The 24,823-nt window shown below is 36.7% G+C and overlaps 3 protein-coding genes across 11 annotated transcripts in view; 2 read left to right on the top strand and 1 right to left on the bottom strand.

Annotated features, from left to right (window-relative positions):
* LOC307171545 (uncharacterized protein) overlaps positions 1–6,846 on the top strand; it is a 9,462-nt gene extending 2,616 nt beyond the window's left edge. Inside the window, exons 2-8 of one of the 7 annotated variants that reach the window (XM_079893235.1) lie at positions 2,341–2,427; positions 2,577–2,663; positions 2,877–2,903; positions 3,023–3,262; positions 4,327–4,428; positions 4,506–4,614; positions 4,685–4,860. In XM_079893235.1, coding sequence (XP_079749361.1) covers positions 2,341–2,427; positions 2,577–2,663; positions 2,877–2,903; positions 3,023–3,262; positions 4,327–4,428; positions 4,506–4,594 — 632 coding nt within the window. In that variant the 3' untranslated portion in view covers positions 4,595–4,614; positions 4,685–4,860. Of the gene's footprint in view, positions 1–2,340; positions 2,428–2,576; positions 2,664–2,876; positions 2,904–3,022; positions 3,263–4,326; positions 4,429–4,505 lie in introns of all 7 variants that reach the window. The other 6 variants (XM_079893234.1, XM_079893236.1, XM_079893237.1 and 3 more) reach the window with 6 other exon arrangements.
* Positions 6,847–7,487: 641 nt separating this feature from the next.
* arl3l2 (ADP ribosylation factor like GTPase 3, like 2) lies at positions 7,488–20,006 on the top strand. Its single transcript, XM_079892125.1, has 6 exons — positions 7,488–7,727; positions 9,259–9,402; positions 10,885–11,001; positions 11,119–11,169; positions 16,673–16,858; positions 18,361–20,006. Exons 1-6 carry the CDS (start codon positions 7,509–7,511, stop codon positions 18,406–18,408), a joined length of 765 nt encoding a protein of 254 aa, XP_079748251.1. The 5' UTR covers positions 7,488–7,508; the 3' UTR covers positions 18,409–20,006.
* Positions 10,905–24,823, bottom strand: part of LOC307170823 (soluble guanylate cyclase 88E-like) — a 36,488-nt gene continuing 22,569 nt past the window's right edge. The window contains exons 19-20 of one of the 3 annotated variants that reach the window (XM_079892122.1): positions 21,706–21,997; positions 10,905–10,980 (exon numbers count right to left, since the gene is read on the bottom strand). In XM_079892122.1, the coding sequence (XP_079748248.1) occupies positions 21,857–21,997 (141 nt within the window). In that variant the 3' untranslated portion in view covers positions 10,905–10,980; positions 21,706–21,856. Of the gene's footprint in view, positions 10,981–21,705; positions 21,998–24,448; positions 24,813–24,823 lie in introns of those variants that run through there. The other 2 variants (XM_079892123.1, XM_079892124.1) reach the window with 2 other exon arrangements.

Below are 24,823 nucleotides of genomic sequence, written 5' to 3'. Positions count from 1 at the left end.
GCTACAAAAACTATCCGCTAACAGTATTCACGACTCTTGCGTTGCTCTCCGCCATTTTGAAAAGGTCAAAGGTTATCTCATCTCGGCAACTCGTGCATCAAAATATTCTACGAGTTGCCCAGTGGAAAATACCACATGAGGGGGTGTTCATGTGCATTTTCCATGTCGGCTTTTGGTATTTACCATAATTACCATAGCACGTGAAGGCACCATTAGTCCCAGATATGTGTATTCGTGGGTGTGTTGGAGGACTTGGTTTCCTGCTCTGAAGACATATTTATTTTCCCTACACCTGGATCTATTTTGAATAATCATTATTTTTGTTTTAGTTAAGTTAATTTTGAGCGCCCACGTTAGACTGAATGTCTCTACGACGTCGAGGAGCTGTTGTAGTCCCTCTTTTGTTTCTGACAGAATGACTAAATCATCTGCAAAGAGGAGACATCTGATCTCTGAGTCCGTCAGGGTTGGGCCGGGGGCAGTGGAGTTATTTAAGGTTTTGGCTAATTCGTTTATATAGATGTTAAATAGAGTGGGGCTCAATGGGCAACCTTGTCTGACTCCTTGATTTTGGGGGAAAAATTCTGTTCGACTGTTCCCTATTTTTACAGCACATGTGTTGTTTTTATACATGGTGTTTATCAGATCAAATGTTTTCCCTCCAATCCCATTTTCCAGTAGTTTTAGGAAGAGTCCTTCGTGCCAGATCGAGTCGAAAGCCTTCTCAAAGTCAATAAAGCAAGCGAAGACTTTGGATTTATTCTGGTATACATGTTTATCAATGATGGTGTGGAGGGTGTAGATGTGGTCAGATGTTCTGTGTTTGGGCAGAAAACCAATCTGACTTTTGTCCAGAATTTTGTGGGTTTTGAGAAAGTTCTGCAGTCTTATATTAACAATCGAACAGAATATTTTCCCCAGGTTGCTATTGACACATATGCCTCTGTAATTGTTTGGCTCATATTTGTCTCCTTGTTTAAAGATCGGTGTAATCAGGCCTTGGTTCCAGGAGTCGGGGAAATATCCTACACTCAAAACAATGTTGAATAATTTGATTATTGCCGTTTTGAATTTGTCGTTGGTGTATTTGATCATTTCATTTAATATTCCATCAATGCCACATGCCTTGTTGGGTTTTAAAGCATGTAGTCTCTCTGTAAGCTCATCTACAGTGATTGGGAAATCTAGGGGGTTCTGGTTGTCTTTAATTTTTTCTTTCAGGATTTCTAATTTGGTTTTTAATTCATTTCGAGCCGGATTTGTTTCAGTTGTTTTGTACAGATTTTCAAAGTGTGTCCTCCATATGTCCCCGTTTTGAATGGCCAGTTCTTCCTGCTGTGGTCTATAGAGAGTGTTCCAGTTGTTCCAGAAGTTACTGGTATTTATTGACTCCTCCATTTCTTGAAATAATTGATCTGTGTGTTTTTCCTTTTTTACTCTTAGAGTTTGTTTGTATAGTCTAAGAGCTTCATGGTATTGATGGCGGAGTTCTTCATTGTCAGGATCTCTGTGTTTTTGATTTGACAGATTTCGTACTGTTGTTCGGATATGTTTGCACTCACTGTCAAACCACGTTTCGTTGGTGTTTTTTGGTTTCCTTTTTGATGATTTCTTTTTCAAATTGCACATGGATGCTGTTTGGTGGAGTATGTTGGTAATGTCACTTAGTGCCAGATTTATTCTCTCTCTCTCTCCCTCTCTCTCTCTCTCTCTCTCTCTCTTTCTCTCTGTCTCTCTCTCTCTAGCTGTAAATGCACTTGTGATCTTAATTAATCCCAATGTATCAAGTGATTGTCCTTTTTGTAAATGAGGGAGACAATATTTTATTGTTTCTTTAGAATGTTCCAGACTGTATGATCGATATGTTTTGTTTTCTTGATGTTCTTTTCATGAATTTTGGGGAGATTCTTTCATCTAAGATTTGATTCTTGGACCCAAATATAGTGTGGCGCAAAGAATAAAAAGTCAATTGTTGAATTTTTTAATTGGGCAAAGCCAAACTTGCAGTTTACATAACCAGGAAAAAACAAATATACGGTAGAGAAGGACACCATGTGGTTATTGTATGTAAAAATATGGTAAAAGCAAGGGTTTGATTTCAAGTTCTATAACCTGATGAATGATTTAGAAAGTTTTTTGCACAAATGGTGTTTTAATGGAGCTATTTGTACGGCTGAAGAAGAAATGTTGATTTTTACTACCATGTTACAATAAGTCTTGATTTTTGTACCTCTTTTTTGTTTTTCTGGATAATGTGATTGGATGTTTTGCTGACGTTGTAATGATATAAATAAAGTGTGTTGAAAACTCTCTCTCTCTCTCTCTCTCTCTCTCTCTCAGTAGATCAAGGCATTGGACAATCTGACACATGTAAACTGGATAAATGTTGTAACTGTTTTTCTAACGCGTCACAAAACTGCACCAATGGTCAGTTACATATCATATCATCTTTTATTCACTCATATGTTTAGCAACTTCTGTATGATAAAACAACGCAAACAAGATTTCCATCTATAAAAAATTGTGAGATTATAATCCAAAATATTTTATCCTCTCTCTCTCTCTCTCTCTCTCAGTGGATCAAGGCATTGGACAATCTGACACATGTAAACCGGATAAATGTTGTAACTGTTTTTCTAATGCATCACAAAACTGCACCGATGGTCAGTTACATATCATATCATCTTCTTATCCAGTCAGTTAAAACTATGCCTGTATTAAAATGCAGCTGGTTGTGTATAAAAATGAGTGTACACATGTTTTAAGAATAGCTTTTTTGTAATCAACTACAAATCACTAATGTTATGAATTAAAATCTTTTTTATTTTAGAAAAACAATGCATTTTATGACACTTCTGTTCTCATTCTCCTTACAGGTGTTCCAGAAAACTGCACGATAAAAGGTACAATTAATGCCTGAAACACACACTGATCAAATCAATGCTGCCGATTGATCCTCATGAAGAACGTTTTCCATGTATGAAATGTACGATGACCTTTGACCTTTTGCTCTTCTTCCCAGCTTTTAATGTGACCATAAAAACCAATTCGTCCCTCCCAGTCGACGAGGAGTCAGACGTGATCCTGAAATGTGTTCATGATCTTCCCAATGCCTCCATCAGCTGGATGAAGGACAATGAGAAACAAGAAGAAACATCAGACACATATGAGATCGAGCATATTTTAAAGACCGCAGTCGTCCTCTGTAATGTTAAGAGTTATTGTGGGGTCTTCAACTCTAATATAACCGTTGACGTAAAACGTAAATACTGCTAATTTTTTTATGATTGATTGTTTCCATATTTTTTGACACTGTGACGCATTTGAGATCTCTGACCATGATATCATAAAATACTAGTGAATAACGTAAATAAATAATTCTAAAAAAATATATTCAAATTATTTAAATCTTTCGGTAACACTTTACAGTAAGGTCTCATTAGTTGACATTATTAATGCGTTAACTAATACGAACTAACAATGAGCAATACATTTACGTTTTTATTAAACTTTGTTAATGTTAATAAAAATAAGAGTCGTTCATTGTTTGTTCATGTTACTAGTGCATTAACTAATACAACTTTTGATTTTAATAATGTATTAGTAAACATTTAAATTAACTAAGATTAATATTTGCTGTAGAAGTTGTTCATTTTATACATTAATATATATATATATATATATATATATATATATAACCAGAGTCTAAAGTTTGACATAATTTAGATTTTTTAATGTTTTTAAAAGAAGTCTCTTCTGCTCACCAAAGCTGCATTTATTTGATCAAAAATACGGAAAAAAAAATTATTAAATATTATTAGAATTTGAAATAGTTGATTTCTATGTGAATATATATTAAAGTGTAATTTATTCCTGTGATCAAAGCTGAATTTTCAGCATCATTACTCCATTCTTCAGTGTCACATGATCCTTCAGAAATCATTCTAATATGATGACTCAAGAAACATTTATGATTATTATCAATGTTGAAAACAGTTGTGCTGCTTCATATTTTTGTAGAAACCGTGATACACTACCAGTCAAAATTTTAGGGTAAAACAGATTTTTTTTTTTTTACAGAAATGAACACTTTTGCTCAGCAAAGATGCATTAAATTGATCAGAAGTGACAGTAAAGACATTTATAATGTTACTATAGATTTCTATTTCAAATAAATTATATTTTTTTGAACTTTCTATTCATCAAATAATCCTGAAGGAAGTGAAGGGTTGGATGGATGGATGGATGGATGGATGGATGGATGGATGGAGAAGGCAATGACAGGCAATATTTGTAATGTCACTCTTGTTTTCTTTGTGCTTTCAGCTGGGAATTATATGGTGATTATTCTGGTTTGTGTCGGCGCAGCGGCTGCTCTCCTCATGATGTTTGCCATCGGCATGAAGATCTCGCTGAGGAGAGGACAAGGTAAACCTCTGACAGTAAACATCTGCATGTCGTCCTACTGCATTTCATCCCTCCCTCTCTCTCTCTCTCTCTCTCAGTTCAGAGTCAGGCCAGGAAGAGACAAAGACAACAGAACATGGAGAACATCCACAGCACAGTGAACACCACCGTCACCAGCTACTACTGAGACTGAGTCCTGAGTCCTGAGTCCTAGTCCCGAGTCCCGAGTCCCGTGTCCCGAGTCCCGAGTCCCGTGTCCCGAGTCCCGAGTCCCGAGTCCCGTATCCCGTGTCCTGAGTCCCGAGTCCCGAGTCCTAATCCGGTCTCTGAGTCTAGAGACGTTTCATTTCTACACTCAGAAAATTGAGCGTTTGGACTACTTCCTGTCTCGAGTGCCATGTTTGTAGTTCTTTGTAGTTTTTCTTGTTGATTATTCTCATTGTAAAAAGTGTTCAGTTCCAACGCTATCTCACGACCAATTCGTACGAATTCGTACGAGTGATAAAAAAGTGGCTAATTCGTACGACCTCACTCGTACGAATTTGTACGATTTGTCTAAACCCACGTGATGGGTAAGTTTAGGGGCGGGGTCAGGGGTAGGTCATTCGTATGAATTCATACGAATTGGGCAATTCGTAAAATATGTATGATTTAGCAAAAAACAGCCGGTTGTCATCTCAGAATAAACCCCCGACTGGGTGATCAGGATCAGGTCTTCATCAGCCTGAAGGAACGAACACACACCACACACACACACACACACACAGACACCTGAAGGGGTTTATTCTGAGATAACAACCGGGTGGATGCACGTTATCACACTTACACGGCTACATGCCACATAAGTAAATAATTAAACACGAAATATTGATATGAGTCGAAATATTTTATTAGCTCTTTAAACGTAAAGCTTCTGCGGACATTCAAACTAGACGGACATTTAAGAGATACGGTATACAGTCATAACACTTATTATACAGCATTTCACCACATTAATAATTATGGGATAAGAGATATTGATTTGAGTTTAAACTGTTTTAAAATCGTACCTGTTTGTATCTTATAATCCAAAAGTGTACAAAACAATCGTCACAAAATGGCAGCATCTGCGTTTGTATGAAACCAGAGAGAGCGAGTCCATGATACGGGATGGCATAATTAAATAACTGTTCACAAAATATTGATTCGACTGAGTTTTAATATTTTATTAGCTCACCAAACGCAAAACTTCCACGAAGAAAAACCGTTCCTAGTGAGAGTAAAGCGCTGCTGACTTTTTGTTTTGTTTTCAGAGGCTGTTATCGGGGCGCGATTGACCAATCAGAATCAAGTATTCCACAGAGCAGTGTAATAAATAGTATGAATGTAATCAGGATGTATCATGTGACCTACCAGCGACCAAATGCACTTTTTTTGCACTGAATTTTATAAATCCCCTCCTATGGCGTCATGGGATAGTATAGTTTGTATTTTCAGGCTCTTAAAACGCCGGTGTCATGTAAATGAACAGCCAAACGCTTAAAACGTTTTATGCTTTTAGTTGAAACCAGTATCATGTAAACTAAGATAGAAGGGGTCATGAAAACGCAAAATTTTGAAAACGGGTTTCAAAGTGAACGTTTATGAAAACGATACGGTTATAGTCTCTGTGTAAACTACAAAAAGGTGAATTTGTGAAACCAGTGACGTTACGCGTATTACGTGTTCAGTCTATAGACCGTATGCGCCAGAGAAACGAGGGCGCCGCCATCTTAAGAATATTGTCTTTGAACTTCCGTTTTTGCGGTCGCTCTGTATATTTCTATGGCATTTCTGTCCAGGAGTAATTAGCTTTTGAAGTGTATTTACTTAATGTAAAGTTAACGAAAGTTATCATGTAAAGCAGATGTCTTAACAAATGTCAGTCGACCGGGAAGATTTTAAAACGAGCCGTTCATTAATAAACACGCAAAATCGCTGTGAAAATACAGACCGGAAGTCAAAAGACAACGAGCGCAGCGCTGAAAAGGGGCGGGGCTACATAAGGTCTATAGACGCGTGTGTTTCTTTACAAAGTGACATCGCCATCTACTGGCCTGACAGCACAATGCAGCGATTTTAGTCATTTTCTCAAACATTTCTCATCAAAATCTCCAAAAATATAATAATCTGCTATGCTACCATTGTGGAAAAGGAAGTACACTTTAGCATACTTAAAGTAGGCTACTTTAAAATACTAAAAATATACTAAGTGTGAACTGAATGTAGTGCTTTTAGACACTTAATTTGCAATTAAATGAAAATGTATTGTAGTTTACATTTAAATGAAAGGTAATTAGTTAAATGTATCTTTATATGTAATTTCATAATTTTATTGTCTGTGGAATATGGTTTAAATGTACTTATGTATATAATATATATAAGCATTATGCTAAACTAAAATATACTTTAATGTCATTTCTAATGAAACCTGTATGTCATGCATTAATCATTTTAATCATGAGGTTGTGATTTACTACATTTCATATATTTCAGTTAACCAAGTTCAATTATAATATCGAATAACACGCTACAGTGAAAATTATCAAGTGGAGATCAATCGCCCTCTGCTGGAGACACAAATATACTGTAAAGTCGAACATTTAATTTGACAGTGCAAGTTTTAAGAAACAAAAAAAGTGAATCTCTATCAGTACGTAAATGTCATTTTATTTAAATGTTATGCAAGTACAGTTTTTTTTAGATTTGAAGCATTCAATACAATTAAGTGCAGTCATATAAAAAGTTCTAGTTATGCTCAGCTCTAAAATATATTAAATTGTGTAGATTTTTTTTTTTTTTTTTTTTTTTTTGAGAAACATAAATTATATTAAAAAAATTGTAAACCTTATCCAGTAATAACGAACAACTTTTTTAAATTTGGGTGAATTATACACAGAGTTTATCACTATCAAATAGTGCATTATATAAATTGATGCATTTTTATATTGCGATATATTGTGAGAGGATATATTGCACCCCTACGAACCACTGAAAAATTAAATTAAATTCACTAGTGAAAAAGTGTCAACCCAGACCCAGTAGTAGTAGAGCTAGTTAGCAGGGATAGTAAGTGAGAGATAATGCTGGTAGAGTCTCAGTGGGGGTGGGAAGGAGAGAGAGACACTAATTCTCTCCTAATCCTCCATTCTGCAAGTCTTCTGTCCAACACAACACACTCACAAACACCTGAACATGGGAGAGGGATTGTCATCACACACACATCCATAACCCCGCAGACACAACGGAGGAATGTGAGACAGCGGGACGGAACACAAGTCAAGATGGGCGACGCTCCAAAGGTACGTTTATCGCTTTCTCTGAGTCACGAACAACACATTCATTTACATGCAAATGTATATAAACACACACTCTTAAAAATAAAGATTATTTGATTCCATTAAGAACATCCACAGAACAACAAGAGGTTATTTAAGAGTGGAAACAGGTTCTTAAGATTATTAAAATGTTCTTCAGACTAATAAAAAAAGAGATCTGTTTACTAAAAGGATATTTGGGGAAACAACAATTATTCTTCTCAACATCATTGCAAAAAAAAAAAAAAAAAAAAAAAAAAACTTTTGAAACTGTAAATCATTTTTGGATACATCATCAGCCAAATACACAATATAAACAAAGTAAACGCTCAATAATCTGATGAATTCTGTGTGCTTTAGGTTTGAGATCCTGGGACGATTAGCATTGTCTTATATAAAAGGGCCTAAGCAATCAGAGATGGGTCACATGACCAGATAAATCTCATTACTGTAAGCCTTAACCACATGAATGGGTCTGTGTTTCACTCTCAATTAGTCTAATAACGGCGCAATATCAACAACTTGACTACAAATATACACTGCCACTGTCTTAAATATGCTTTATGTTTATGAGGAAAAACGCAATTTGCTTAATCTGTTCTCCTCAGAACGAACTTAATCTGTGCTTGAGGAGAAACCCTGCATAAGAAGAACATTATTATTATTATTATTGCAAAGGCAAGAATCACTATTATTGCTAATAGGGATTTTAATAAGCCAGTGTAATTGTTGTATTATTGATCTTCTATTACAGTTTTTATTAATATTTTGAATTCGTTTATATATATATATATATATATATATATATATATATATATATATATATATATATATATATATATATATATATATATTAAACTTAGTTAAAATTAAGTTTTAGTAATTTTGTTGTGTTTTTGTCATTTTTATTAGTTTAAAAAAATATGCCTATATTTATATTATTTTTTATTGAAGTTTTAGTTATTTTAGTAGGCTACATCAAGTTAAACTAAATAAAAATGAGAAATTATTATTATTTTTTGCCTCATAAAGTAAGTTTTTATATTATTATTTTTATTTTATTGTTAAAGTTTATTTTACCGTTTTTTTTTTATTTTTTTATAATTATTTTAGCTAACAAAAGTTGTTTTTATGGTTTTGGTTTCAGTCTACTATAATAGCATGGAATAAACCTCTAAATTAATAATTCCTCAAATCATATTTTTTGTTGTTACTTTCGGTCATATTTACATTTTGCTTAGCAAATGATAAAACCAGTAAAACAATCTTAGGCACACGTGCTCTGACACATTACAGTTTGAGCTCCCAGAACGTTCAGGGAATGTTAGTTTGTGGTTGTCAAACATCAGATCTAACATGAAGCTCAAATGGCAGAGCGTGGCACTAGCATGAACTGATGAATGTCAGTCCTGAATGTAAATCTTTTCTCCTTTCTCTATCCAGAATCATGTCAATGAAAAGTGCAGCTGTAACCTGTGAACGGCTGATGTAACGGCAGTGTGTGTTGTGTCCTCAGGGTTTGCTCTCGGTCATGCAGAAGCTGAAGGGATCCGCAGAGCTGGAGCTCAGGATAGTTCTGTTGGGTCTCGACAACGCCGGCAAAACCACACTACTCAAGTGTCTCGCCTCGGAGGACGTGAGCACCATCACACCGACACAGGTGCGTCTGAACACACACACACACACACACACACATCACTCACACACACACATCACTCACACACATCACTCACACCGACACAGGTGAGTCCGAACACACACACACACACACACATCACTCACACCGACACAGGTGAGTCCGAACACACACACACACACACACACACACACACACATCACTCACACCGACACAGGTGAGTCTGAACACACACACACATCACTCACACCGACACAGGTGAGTCCGAACACACACACACACACACACACACACACACACACACACACACACACACACACATCATTCACACACATCACTCACACCGACACAGGTGAGTCCGAACACACACACACACACACACACACACACACACACACACACACACACACACATCACTCACACCGACACAGGTGAGTCCGAACACACACACACACACACACACACACACACACATCACTCACACCGACACAGGTGAGTCCGAACACACACACACACACACACACACACACACACACACACACACATCACTCACACCGACACAGGTGAGTCTGAACACACACACACATCACTCACACCGACACAGGTGAGTCCGAACACACACACACACACACACACACACACATCACTCACACACATCACTCACACACATCACTCACACCGACACAGGTGAGTCTGAACACACACACACATCACTCACACCGACACAGGTGAGTCCGAACACACACACACACACACATCACTCACACCGACACAGGTGAGTCCGAACACACACACACACACACACACACACACATCACTCACACCGACACAGGTGAGTCTGAACACACACACACATCACTCACACTGACACAGGTGAGTCTAAACACACACACACACACACACACACATGTGCGTCTAAACACACACACACACACACACAGGAAAGACAAGTTCACAAGCTTTAAAAAATAATCACACGGTGATATTACTGATGTATTTTAAAGTATCGTGAGTGTGTGTTCGTCACACACCTGATCTCAGAAACACACTGACTCTCAAGTGTGCATCACCCCCGCAGGACTTATTCATTACCATTAAAATAAAGTGTCCAGAAGGGGTTTTCACACTGAAGCCGTAGAGGAACCATCGTGGTTCCCCGAAGAACCTTTCAGTCAACAGGTCATAACAATAAAAAAAATTCAAGATAATAATTTCTAAACAACTTTTTGTGCAATGCAACGTTTCCATGGATGTGAAAGGTTCATCACGGAACCATCAATGTCAGTGTAGAACTTTAATTTTTAAGTACACACTCGATTATTCCTAGTATTGAGTGAAAATCAAGTATATTTATAATCAACATTTCTCACAGCTTATCCGCCATCTTGGCTGAAGCTCACTCCAGTGCATTATGGGAACACACAGAGACTGTTGCATCAAATGACATGTTCTTTGATTTGCAAATGAAGTTATTTTGGGCGATGTTGACCAGCGATGTGTTTTCAGGGCTTCAACATCAAGAGCGTGGCTTCTCACGGGATGAAACTGAACGTGTGGGACATCGGCGGACAGAGGAAGATCCGTCCTTTCTGGAAGAAATACCTGGAAAACACAGATTTATTGGTGAGAAGTTATTACTTTAGAAACACAGCACAATACCACAAAGAAATAGCATTAATTGTATGTGTGAAGTGTCACTATGTGCAATCTAACAAGACTTGTGTGCTGGTTCATCTGCAGGTTTATGTCATTGACAGCACCGACAAGAAGCGCTTCGAGGAAACGGGATTGGTGAGACACGACATTATATATGCAAATATAATTCATAGAATCTTCCCGGGACAAATGTTGTTTGTTCTTTGTGTGTTAGCGGCGAGCTGTGTTAAATTACACCGTAAAACAAGGGAAACACACAGTGGAGTCGGAAAGTTTTTACTGGAAATTTGGGATTTCTGTCATTTGACACTCATGACGCTAAAATATAATCCTGTAAACATTCATTTAACAACACAAGATGTAACATAAATCCCTAATGCTAAACACACACACACACACACACACACATCATTCACACCGACACAGGTGAGTCTAAACACACACACACACCCACACCCACACACACCGACACAGGTGAGTCTAAACACACACACACACACACACACCTACACAGGTGAGTCTAAACACACACACACACACACACACACCGACACAGGTGCGTCTAAACACTTACTACCTTTTGACTAGTAACCAAAAGTCCAAATCATAGTCTCTGCTGCACCAATTTAACTGATATAAATAGTGTTGAACATTGCATTGAAACTGTGTCTATTCCTCGTTTAGTGAGATCAAATAATAAATCTACTGCAGGATCTAGAAAAAATCTAATTGTTATTAAACCAGAGAATGTTGCTATTAGTAATCAAAAACAATTTCTAAAGCTAGGTCTTCTAAACATTAGATCACTCACACCTAAGGCAGTTATTGTAAATGAATTAGTCACAGATAATAGCTTCGATGTACTTTGCCTTACTGAAACCTGGCTTAAACCAAATGATTATTTCGGTCTAAATGAGTCTACTCCATCAGGATACTCCTATAAGCACGAACCCCGTCTGATTGGTCGTGGCGGCGGTGTTGCAACAATCTATAGAGATATTCTCAATGTTACTCAGAAAACGGGCTATAAGTTTATTTCGTTTGAAGTACTTGTACTAAATGTTACGCTCTTAGATGTTAGAAAAACATCCCTATTATCTCTAGCCTTGGCTACCGTATATAGACCGCCTGGGCCTTACGCTGATTTCCTAAAAGAGTTTGCAGATTTTCTCTCAAACCTATTAGTTAATTTCGATAAAGCATTAATTGTTGGAGACTTTAATATCCACATAGATAATTCAAATGATGCGCTAGGGGCTGCGTTCACAGATTTATTAAACTCCTTTGGGGTCAAGCAAAACGTTACCGGACCAACTCATCGTTTTAATCATACACTCGATTTAATTATATCACATGGAACCGATCCAACCGATATAGATATCATTCCACAAAGTGACGATGTCACTGACCATTACATGGTAACTTGCATATTACGTACCCCTGTAATATATCATGCTGCGCCGCGTTATCGATTAGGCAGAACAATCCTTCCATCCACCATAGATAATTTTTCAAATAGCTTATCTGATCTGTCTCAGCTGCTGCCTGAACCCAAACAAACAGATGAACTTGAGGAATTAACTAGCATTATGAGCACCATTCTCTCTGGAAAATTGGATATTGTTGCACCCATTAGACTAAAAAAGGTCAGAGAGAAAAGTAAAGCACCATGGTACAACAATACTACGCATGTTCTAAAGAGAGAAACCCGTAATTTAGAGCGTAAATGGAAAAAAACTAACTTAGAGGTCTTTAGAATCGCATGGAAAGACAGTATGTCACGTTATAAAAAGGCCCTAAAAGAGGCCAGAGCTGAGCATCTCCGCAAACTAATAGAAAACAACCATAACAATCCTAGGTTCTTATTTAACACCGTGGCTAGACTAACAAATAAACAGATGTCTCCTGAACAAAATATTCCGTTAGAGTTTAGTAGTAATGATTTCATGAAGTTCTTCACTGAGAAAATAGAAAACATCAGAACCACAATTGTAAACGTTCAATCCTCAATCGCGCCTTATAACTCAGCCTCAACTATCACCCCGCAAGAACAATTACAGTGCTTTACAACTATAGAACAAAAAGAGTTAAATAAACTTATCACTTCATCTAAAACAACAACATGTTTACTAGATCCTATACCAACTAAACTATTGAAAGAAGTGTTACCTGTAGTGGAAGAGCCTCTCCTCAATATTATTAACTCGTCTTTATCATTAGGTTATGTTCCAAGAACATTTAAACTGGCAGTTATAAAATCTCTCATTAAGAAACCACAATTAGATCCACATAATCTAGCAAATTATAGACCCATTTCAAATCTACCTTTTATGTCTAAAATACTAGAAAAAGTTGTGTCCGCTCAACTGGGCTCTTTCTTGCAAGAAAATGACATCTATGAAAAGTTTCAGTCTGGATTCAGACCGCATCATAGCACTGAAACTGCGCTCGTTAAAATCACAAATGATTTACTTTTAGCTTCTGACCAAGGCTGTATCTCAATACTAGTTTTACTTGATCTTAGTGCTGCGTTTGATACTATAGATCATACAATACTCTTAGATCGACTACAAAATTATACTGGTGTTCAAGGACAAGCATTAAGCTGGTTCAGATCATACTTATCAGACCGCTACCATTTTGTTTATTTAAATGGAGAAAAATCGATCATAACTCCAGTAAACTATGGAGTGCCGCAGGGATCTGTGTTAGGCCCTCTATTATTCTCAATATATATGCTGCCACTTGGAAATATTATAAGGAAACATGGAATTAGTTTCCATTGTTATGCTGATGACACTCAAATCTATATTTCATCACAGCCAGATGAAAACGCTAAATTATCCAAATTGACAGAGTGTGTTAAAGATATAAAAGATTGGATGACGCGCAATTTTCTTTTATTAAATCCAGACAAGACAGAGGTAATACTTATCGGTTCAAAAAACCACCCACAAAACCTCTCACAATACAACTTTAACATAGTAGGATGTCCTGTTACTTCATCCTCTACAGTAAAAGACCTGGGTGTTATACTTGACTGCAACCTGTCTTTTGAAAATCATATTTCATATGTTACAAAAACAGCCTTTTTCCACCTTAGAAACATTGCTAAGCTACGTAATATGCTATCAGTTTCTGACGCAGAAAAGTTAGTTCATGCATTCATGACCTCGAGACTAGATTACTGTAATGCTTTATTAGCTGGTTGTCCTGCATCCTCAATAAACAAGCTACAGTTAGTCCAAAATGCCGCCGCTAGAGTTCTAACTAGATCAAGAAAATATGATCATATAACACCAATTTTATCATCACTACATTGGTTACCTATAAAGTCCCGTATTAATTACAAGGTATTGCTACTGACTTATAAAGCCCTAAACGGCTTAGCTCCAGTCTATTTAACCGATCTTCTATCGCCCTATAATCCATCGCGCTCTTTAAGGTCACTAAATTCGAGGCTTTTGGTCATACCTAGGATATCCAGATCCACCAAAGGAGGGAGAGCATTTTCACATTTAGCTCCAAAACTCTGGAATAGTCTTCCGGATACTGTTCGTTGCTCAGACTCGCTCTCCCAGTTTAAAACTAGATTAAAGATGCATCTCTTCAGCCAGGCATTCATATAATACTTTTAATCTTACAGTTAAATCCGACCTCTAGTTCATAAACGCCAGAGGAGAACTGACCCCCGACTGAGCCTGGGTTCTCCCAAGGTTTTTTTTTTTTCTCCATTAGGTCACCTGATGGAGTTTTTCGGTTCCTTGCCACTGTTGCCTTTGGCTTGCTCAGTTGGGGATATTTGGATATTTAATTTAATTAATCAATCAACGATACTATTGATCAGCATTACCAAACATGGACGTTCCATTAGAAACAAACATTGATGTATTGTTTTAATTTATTACTGTGAAGCTGCTTTGATACAACCTATGTTGTGAAAAGCGCTATATAAATAAACTTGACTTGACTTGACTTGACACACACACACACACACACACACACACATCACTCACACAGACACAGGTGAGTCTAAACACAGACACACACATCACTCACACAGACACAGGTGCGTCTAAACACACACACACACACACACACACACACACACACACACACATTATTCACACAGACACAGGTGAGTCTAAACACACACACACACACACACACACACACACACACACACACACACACACCGAGAGTCTAAACACACACACACACACACACATCACGGACACCGACACAGGTGAGTCTAAACACACACACACACACATCACTCACACCGACACGTGCGTCTAAACACACACACACACACACATATCACTCACACCGACACATGTGCGTCTAAACACACACACACACACACACACACACACACACTGACACATGTGCATCTAAACACACACACACACATCACTGACACCGACACGTGTGTCTAAACACACACACACACACACACACACACACACACATCACTGACATAAATTATTTATTAAATAAATAGCTTTGATTATTTATTTATACTTCCAAAAATGGTATTTTACTGTAAAACTACATGTAAGCCCTAGTGAAAAATAAATATACTAAAATGTATTTGAAATACATGCATTTTATGCTACAAACACATTTACATATTTGTGTACTTAAAATAAATACCCTGCAATTGCACTTTTGGTAAACTAAATTAATATACTTAAATTCTGTTTAATTGGGACAACTAATTTTGAACTTAATGCACTTTAGTTTTCCAGAAATAGTGCGGATGTCCAACTAAAGCCAAACTGAAGTATATTTGATTGTGTTAAAGTGGAACTATTGCAAATATCTTGCATTTAAAGACTGATATTATACATACAACATACTAATAGTTATTTTAAAACACATTTTAGGCTTCATATTAAGAAATGTGCATTGTGCAATAAAGAAGTACTCCAAATTAAGTTGAATTATATTTATATCAGTAAGTCTCAAGCGATCTGTCAGTAAATATGTTAATGGGTTTGTAGTATTCTGTACTTAGTATGAAATAAATGTATTTTAAATACATTTTGATATAGGTATAGATTAGGTCTACTACAGTTTTTCCCTAGTAAGGGAACTATAGATAATAACATTTCATATTACTTTATTATCAATGTTGAAAATGTTTTTGCTGCTTAATATTTTTGTGGAAACCTTGATTCACTGCTATTCAAAAGTTTGGGCCAGTAAGATTTTAAAAAATTAATAAGGCCTACTTTTATTCAGCAAGGATGCATTAAATTGATCAAAAGTGACAGTAAATACATTAATATTGTTAAAAAACAATTTTTTTTATTATTTAAAGTAATTATGAAACAGAAGTTGCATTAGTCTTCTCTATTGTGTCGTATATCCGAGTGAAACGCTTCTGGAACAAGAACAAATGTGGGCGGGGCTTGATTTTCTCTGTGGGGAATTGATTGGATGGTTGTGGTTTGCTATTGGCTGATCTCATGTGAGTGACAGGTAGCTCCGCCCACATCATCAGAGAAGAGAAGAGATGCTGCGAGAGGAACTTATTCTCATTCAAGATTATGAGACACATGAATATAAAACACTAATGATGTGCACAGATAATAAATCAGACTTTAAATGTAAACGGTGTGTGTGTCTGCAGGAACTGTCAGAGCTGATAGACGAGGAAAACCTTGCAGGCGTTCCCATCCTCATCTTCGCCAATAAACAGGATTTAGGCACGGCGTCTCCATCCAGCGAGATCGCGGAGGGTTTGAACCTGCACACGTACAGAGATCGAGTCTGGCAGATCCAGGCCTGTTCTGCGCTCACCGGAGAGGGAGTGCCGGTGAGAAACACACACACACACACACACACACACACACACACAACCACAACTACTAGCAGTGTATCTCATTACTTCACAGCAGTTTAAGAACAGCATCACCTAAATCTTCCATTCCCTCTGTGTGTTTTCAGGACATAGTCAAGTCACCTTTATTTATTTTAAAGCTATAAGCCCCGTGAAGCCGTGATTTACAGTGGATCTTGAACAGCAGCTGTTCTAAATTCACTGTAAAACACGACTTCAAGGGGTTTATCGCTTTTATAAAACGGTTACTCCATAAAAATATTCATTTTAATATTTATTTTATTCATAAAATAAACACCAGCAACAAAAAATATAATATTTTATTACATGGCTTGGTTAAATTCTAATGTAGAATGCGGTCTGTTATTTCTTGATATCAGACCGCTGCTAAAGATAACCAGAGAATGTCTAATAGAGCTGGTAAGTCCCGCCCCCTCCGCTAACCCCACTGGACCTCTAGGTTGAAAAATCGTCAATGCAAGTGAATGTGAGAAAATAATTATTTTCTGGTCCCGTTTGAATTGTGCCATGAATGTGAACATATGTTGTCTGTGAATTTTTAATATAATTTTTCGTGTGAAGAATGCTACAATTTAGCGGGTAGAAGTTTGCTACGGTTAGACTTTGTGTGAGAGCACTTTGTGGACTACAACTCTTCGCTGCTTTCAGACGCGAATCTGAAGAAAGAACAGCCCATTTGGTTTGAATGGTGACATTTGGGTACAAAACACATCTCGATCTGTCTCCATAGATTATCGCAGCATTAGCACCGTGATTTGACAAGTGGAGGGAAATGTGTTATGGGGTGACGTCACATAGGCGACATGTAGTCTTTCTCGTTATGTCTCCTCCACAACTGCTAGCCAAAGAATCATACAAAATACGGTCAAACTCGTAACATGAAAAGTTATATAAAAAATTCACAGACAACATATGTTCACATTCATTGCACAATTCAAACGGGACCAGAAAATAATTATTTTCTCACATTCACTTGCATTGATGATTTTTCAACCTAGAGGTCCAGTTGGGGTTAGCGGAAGGGGCGGGACTTACCAGCTCTATAAGGGGAGAACTTCCACTCTCAGTAAACTTCTGGCTTCTGAACTGGCTGCAGTTCCACTCTGGTTCCACATGAGGGCGCTCACAGGATGAGTGCAGAATGAATGGAGGTCTATGGCGCTATACCCCTCTAAATCCACTTTTCTCAGGATATAATTTTTTGTCTAGTAATTTGAATGTTGTATTCGAAAGGAGATGCAAAGAAATTACACATTGCTGGGTGTTAGATGTTTTAGAGTCACTTATTTGCCTTAAAAAGTCTTTTAAAATGTCAATGACGTCATCAAGTAAGTTCAGTGATGTTTCATTTTTGTTGTCAAAAAGTTATTCATTTGTTAGGGGCCGCTAAAGACTAAAGAGTTTGGGTCAGAACAGCATCACCTCAATCTTCTTCCATTCTCTCTGTGTGTTTTCAGGACGGGATGAATTGGATCTGCAACAACCTCATCACCAGGAAGAAGTGAACGTTTCTGAGCTGAACAAGCATATGCACTGCGGAAAAAAAAATTATGTTCTTACTCAGTATTTTTTTATTTTCAGTACTGTTTTGTTTTCCAGTGCAAATATAAAAAAATTTTTTTTACTGGAGATGCTAAATGACTTCAGATATTAAGGGCCCTATTTTAAGGATCTAAGCGCATGGTCTAAAGCGCAAGTTCACTTAGGGCGTGTCTGAATCCACTTTTGTTAGTTTAACGACGGGAAAAATGGTCGGTGCTCCCGGCGCATGGTCTAAAAGGGTTGTCGCTATTCTCATAATGAGTAATGGGTGTTAATACGTGCTTTAAGCCAATCAGAGTCTCATCTCCCATTCCCTTTAAATGCCAGTTGCGCTCGCGCCATGGCGGATTCGCTATTTACATGACGGAGTTTGATAGTGGAAAGACCGAACGCGTCTCCAGAGAGCAAACGGATCCGCTCGTGTGCGAGGTAAAAGAGTGTAAGCAGAACATGTACGGGACAAGCCGGATTCACCATATCTTTATGTGCACAATAATAATCTTTTACATTGTAATCCTTTTATTTTAAATATTTGCCATGTGTGTGCTCTGCTGTGTGTCCCTGTGTGTGTAATAAGCAGAGTGTAGCACGTTGTGGACCCGCCTATAGGCGCACATTACTAACGCGCTCTTTAAATAACAAAACAAATATTGCGCCATTGACTTTAGAGCAGGGTTCAGTCGGTCAATGACTCAGTCTATTTCTGTTCCTCAAAATAGCAACGCTCCATCAATGCGCCAGAACACACACTCGTTCTCAGACCAGCAGCCCATGGGTGCACAGATGCGCAAATACATTTGCTATTTAAACAACGTGACGCAGGACGTGAAAATGAAAACTGTGTCGGGCTGAAACTAGCACCCTAAGTCTTGTTTTCTGAAAAAAATGTTTTATCAAAATTAAGCGAGTTTGTATAAAACAAGAAAAAAAATCTGCCAATGATTTCAGAAAAATTAACTTTTTCTCTTTGAATTAAAATGATTTTTCTGACCCCCATTGGCAGATATTAATATTATTATACTTAATTTAGATGATTGTATTCAAAAAACAAGACATAATATCTTAAGCGATTTTGCTTCAATATGTATCTTGATTTGAGAATGTTTATTGAAAACAAGACAAAAATATTGAGTAAGAAAATCTTTTCTTTTTTTTTTTTTTGCAGTACAATAACCACACATGATGATTTGCATATAATCAGAACAATAAGTGCTCCAAAGGTGTCCACATTTTCCTTTAAATATGTCCGTTTCTATTTTTGTAAGGAAGAAATTGATTTTATTTTGAAAAGTTTGCCATTACACAAGTCTGGAAAAGTGAGTGAGTTTGTGCTTAAAACAAGAAAAATATCTGTGCATGGAGCAAGAACAATAAAGATTATTTTACTAACCCCACTGACATCTTTTGTTTACATTTTAAGCATAAAATACTTTTTTAGATTTTATTTTTGCAGTTTAGAGGAGGCTTCAAAACCAATGTTTTTTGCAAATTCAGAATGATTCACTTTGATTTGTAAATACAATTTTATTAGATTTAAATAAAATACATTTAAAGGATTTTTTCTCATTCTCTAATGTGTCTTGAAAGAGAAAGAAACTACTTAAGATTGGAGTCAGTCTTGGAGAATCTGCAAAATGTTAATAATCTATCTATCGTTCTTTCTGTCAATCTATCTATCATTCGTTCTATCCATCCATCCCTGTTTGACTGAATATGTTTGACTGAATATAATAACCCATGAACACACTTATGCATCTCATCTCATATAACACTATCTACTCATCTTTGTTGAGTTGTCATCACACTCTGACGTTCATCACGTTCAAGCTCTCATCCACTCGCTGAGCGTCTCCATGGCAACATCGACCGCCTCTCCTCCCTCGCTCTCTCCATCCTTTCTTAAGTTCTTTGTTTGTTTCGTTTAGTGTGCAGATTCTGCAATGCAAACACAAGAGGACTGATCTTCACAGAGACACTCTCACAGATCACAACTGACAGGGTGAGTCTCTTCAGACCAGAAAACAAGATTATGTGTAATATTTCTTGTCATGCATGCTCTTTTTTGACTGAGCCAAACTTAAACTGAGATTACTAATCAAAATTGAGATTTTCCATCCAATTATTGTCTAAATGTCCATGTTGTGTAAATGTAAGCATCTGTATTGTATAGACCTCACATGCTGAATGTGTTGCTGGTCATTAGAAATTGCTACAAAAAAAAATCTGTTTCTGTTTTTAACTTTATAGAATCTTAAAAAAAAAAAAAAATAAAAAAAAAAAAAATCACAGTTTCCACAAAACATATTAAATCAGCATATTACAATGATATCTGAAGTCATGCATGAAAATTCAAATTCATCACATTTAAAACTGTATATTCCAGAAACCATTCATTTTAAATTGTACTAATACTAAAATGTTTTACCTTTTTAGCTGAATAATAATAATAATAATCATTTAAATTATAATTAATTCATAAATATTTATAAATATCTCAGAGTCCATCAAGAACACGTCCAGCTCATATTTCACTGAAAATAAAAATAAAAATAATTTGAAAATATATATATATATAACTGGACATGATTCACCACAGTAATGTTGCTGTTTGATCATAAACAACATCTGCAAAGTTACAACGCTCAAAGTTCAAAGCAAAGGGAGATATTTGCTTTTACAGAAATCGCTTTTTAAGGACTACAACAAACGGCTGGTAGAGACTACACCACATTCCTCCCGAAATTTACATAAACCCCGCCCCCTGAACACCATTTATAGATTATCAAGACAGAATATGCTAATCAATGACTAGAAGATAACTACACATAAGCTTCATAAATTCATCAACTAACCATTCAGAAATGTCCTGTTGCTTCTACATGTCGTCACTTCTTCTTGAGTCTCTCCATCTTTGTCTGACTTCAGTTTGAACATTAAAGGCTAAAAGGTTTTGAAATGTTCAGTGCATGTGTGTGTGAGGTAAAAGGACACAAGCTGTTGAAGCTCCGCCCCCTGTGCCGGAGCAGCAGCTCATTTGCATTTAAAGGAACAGACACAAAAACGGTGTGTTTTTGCTCACCCTCAAAAAGTGACAATTTTAACATGCTATATAAAAATATCTGTGGGGTATTTTGAGCTAAAACTTCACACACACACTCTGGGGACATCAGAGACTTATTTTACATCTTGTGAAAAGGGCAATACACCACCCCTTTAAATGCTATCTTCACCTCTACAGCAGGTTAGTGATAATAACCTACCCATAATCCCCCTCTCCGCCATCATGGCACACGCCGCCAGTGGGAACGTGACGTCTGCAGGGACTCCTTCTTCTGAGGACACACACATTCACACCATCCTCGTCGTCCTCATCTTCTGCATGGTGTGTGTCCTCCTCCTGGTGGCGTTCATCTACACCTTCTGCTTCCACTGTTCCCTGCAAACGCCAGAGAAAGAGGAGCGACAGAAGCCCGACTGCAGTCTGAGCCGAGAGAGCGCCACCTTCAGGTGCAGTTCCTCATCCGGGTCCTCGACGGGAAACACCGTCTGAGACTGAGAGAAAGAGAAAGAAAGATAGTTATGGACGATTCTAAAGGCCCACACACTTTTGGGGCCCCCAGAGATCGGTTTTATTAATGTAATGGGTGCGGTGGGGGGCCAACCTCATATTCTTTCATAGGGCCCAAAATTGCTAGCGGCGCCCCCTGACCACACTAATACATTTTTTGTTTGAAAACGCATATTTTTCTCTCCATTTCCGTCTGAGACTGAGTTATTACATTTTTATGAATCACAACCTGGACTAAAAATCCCATCGTGCAATATTGGTTTGATTGGCTGTTGAAAAGTTTGGGGTCAGAAAGAGTTTTTTAATTGTTTTTTTATAATAATTGTATTCATCATGCACACTTTAAAGTGATTTTTAAAAAGATAAAAAGATTTTCAAATAAATGCAAGGGATGCACAATATACCGGCCACTACATCGGTATCGGTACTGATATGAGATTATTTTTCTCGATAAGAATAATTTGGCCTGATATATAAAAAACGATAAATAATGGATTAGTTCCTTCAGCTGAGACACTTCAGATGCGCAACTGTTCACAATGATGGTTTTAAATGGCTTGACATATGATTGGAATCACTTAAAAAAAAAGAAAATGCAGTTCAGTGCAACATGTGCAAGTCTGTCATATCGGCTACATAAAATTATGATGAGATCATTAGAATTGTGTGTTTGCGACATGGCTTTTAATGATGAGACTTTTGTTTCTGTAATCAGGCTCTCAAAAATGTTATAAAAATTTGGATTTAGATTTATCGGCCAATTTATATGGTTATTGGCTTTCAAATATAAAGAATTATCGGTTATCGGTATCGGTAAAAGTTCTGTATTGGTGCATCCCTAATAAATGCTGTTCTTTTGAGCTTTTTTATTCATCAAAGAATCTATATTTTTTATTTTCATAGAAATATGAAGCAGCACAACTGTTTTCAACACTATTAGTAATCATAAATGTTTTGTGATCATCATATTAAGAGTGATTTCTGAAGGATCATGTGACACTGAAGACTGGAGTAATGATGCTGAAAATTCAGCTTTGATCACAGGAATAAATTACACTTTACTATATATTCACATAGAAAACAGCTGATTTACACCGTAATAATATTTCACAGTTTTTACTGTATTTTACATCAAATAAATGTTGCTTTGGTGACCAGAAGAAATGATTTCACAAACATCCCACAAACCCCAAACTTATGAACGGCGCTGTTTTGCTGTATGCATATTGTACACATTTTGTCATTTTATTTGTATACATGGAACACCTGAATGACATTTACTATATATGTAGAGTTATACTTATATATTTATTTTTATTATGATTATTTATTTTAGATACACTCTTTAAAAGTCACTTCGTCACTCAGTGCATTTAGGGGTGCCAGATACATGTTTAGGGGTTTCTAGGCGTTGTTTTTCATGTTGTGTATTTATTAATCTTGATTTCTCACAACTTGTGTGTTTTTCTGTGCGAGACAGAGTCGCTATTCACTGCATTCGTGAAAATATAAAATTTATAATTATATATATAATTATATTTCCATAAAAGAAAGAAGAGCAAACGGCATCAGAACAACACCAGGGTGGGTAAAGGTTGACTTTAACAGCAAATGAGTCTTCATGAGCACTAGAACAACTAACCAGATCATACTATCACTAATGAGGCATGAAGAAATTACATCTGAATCAGGCTCTGTATCAAAGTTCTGGATGGATTTGATGAAAACGGTCTAAACCCAAGTCATATTTGCAACAATCTAAATGCAAAAAATATACACCACCGTTCAAAAACTGTGGGTCCGGGGTTGAAGACATTTATATTGTTACAAAAAATGATTTAAAATGTCAAGTACTTATACATCACGATGGTACTTGCTAATTTATGCTGATTTTATCCCCCAAAAAAATGTAAAAAAAAGGAATGCGCTTATTTGTCATGCAAATAATGTCATTAATGAATAATAATGATCTTAAAATAGGGTATTTTTCTCTATGCAAAATGATCTCTTTTTCCTTTTGATTTTGGGATGAAATATGAACCTGACATTTCTTTGTGAGATTCTTAAAAAATGAATGAATAAAGATATCTGTCAATATAAGCCATAAATCCAGCTAAAGTGAACAGAGATTAATAAAGCTTTAAGCTGAATGAGACGGAGTAGAGATGAGAAAACACGATAAGCACATTTCAGTTCAATAATACATCTAATCTCTTTACAAGAGAATCCAGTTTACAGAATTCAGATCAATAACTTTAAAACAGACACGTCATGATGACTTGTGATTTCATCTGATGGTTTTATTCAGCAAGACGCATTAAATTGATCAAAAGTGACATTTATAATGTTACAAAAGATTATATTTCAATTAGATGCTGTTCTTTTAAACTTTCTATTCATCAAAGAATCCTGAAGAAAAAATGTAACAGAAATATGAAGCACCACGAGAATATTTTCAACACTGATAATAATCATAAATGTTTCTTGACTTGAGCATCAAATCCTCATATTAGAGTGATTTGTGAAGGATCATGTGACACTGAAGACTGGAGTAATGATCCTGAAAATTCAGCTTTGATCACAGGAATAAATTACACGTTACTAGATATTCATATAGAAAACAGCTGATTTAAACTGTAATATTACACGTGATGATGACTGCGATTAGCACACGGAGCACATGTTGCTTTTCTCGGAGCCGTGGGAATCACAGGATCCAGAGGGAGACTCCGTTATGGAATCTCGACTGTCAAACTCATCCGAGTCGAGCTGAATGTGTGGATCCTGGAGGCTGTTGTCCTGCAGAACGT

This window comes from Squalius cephalus, assembly GCF_949319135.1.
Source record: "Squalius cephalus genome assembly, chromosome: 14".
In the NCBI taxonomy this organism is placed as follows: Eukaryota; Metazoa; Chordata; class Actinopteri; order Cypriniformes; family Leuciscidae; genus Squalius; species Squalius cephalus.
The sequence above is the reverse complement of the archived record's forward strand: the minus strand, read 5'-3'. Positions and strand labels throughout refer to the sequence as shown.

Bases quoted from the DNA above. Each gene is read 5' to 3' on its own strand.
- arl3l2 (XM_079892125.1), top strand. From the start codon at position 7,509: ATGCTGGTAGAGTCTCAGTGGGGGTGGGAAGGAGAGAGAGACACTAAT. The intron at 9,403-10,884 runs GTGCGTCTGAAC...ATGTGTTTTCAG, and splicing joins GCACCATCACACCGACACAG to GGCTTCAACATCAAGAGCGT. The intron at 11,002-11,118 runs GTGAGAAGTTAT...GTTCATCTGCAG, and splicing joins TGGAAAACACAGATTTATTG to GTTTATGTCATTGACAGCAC.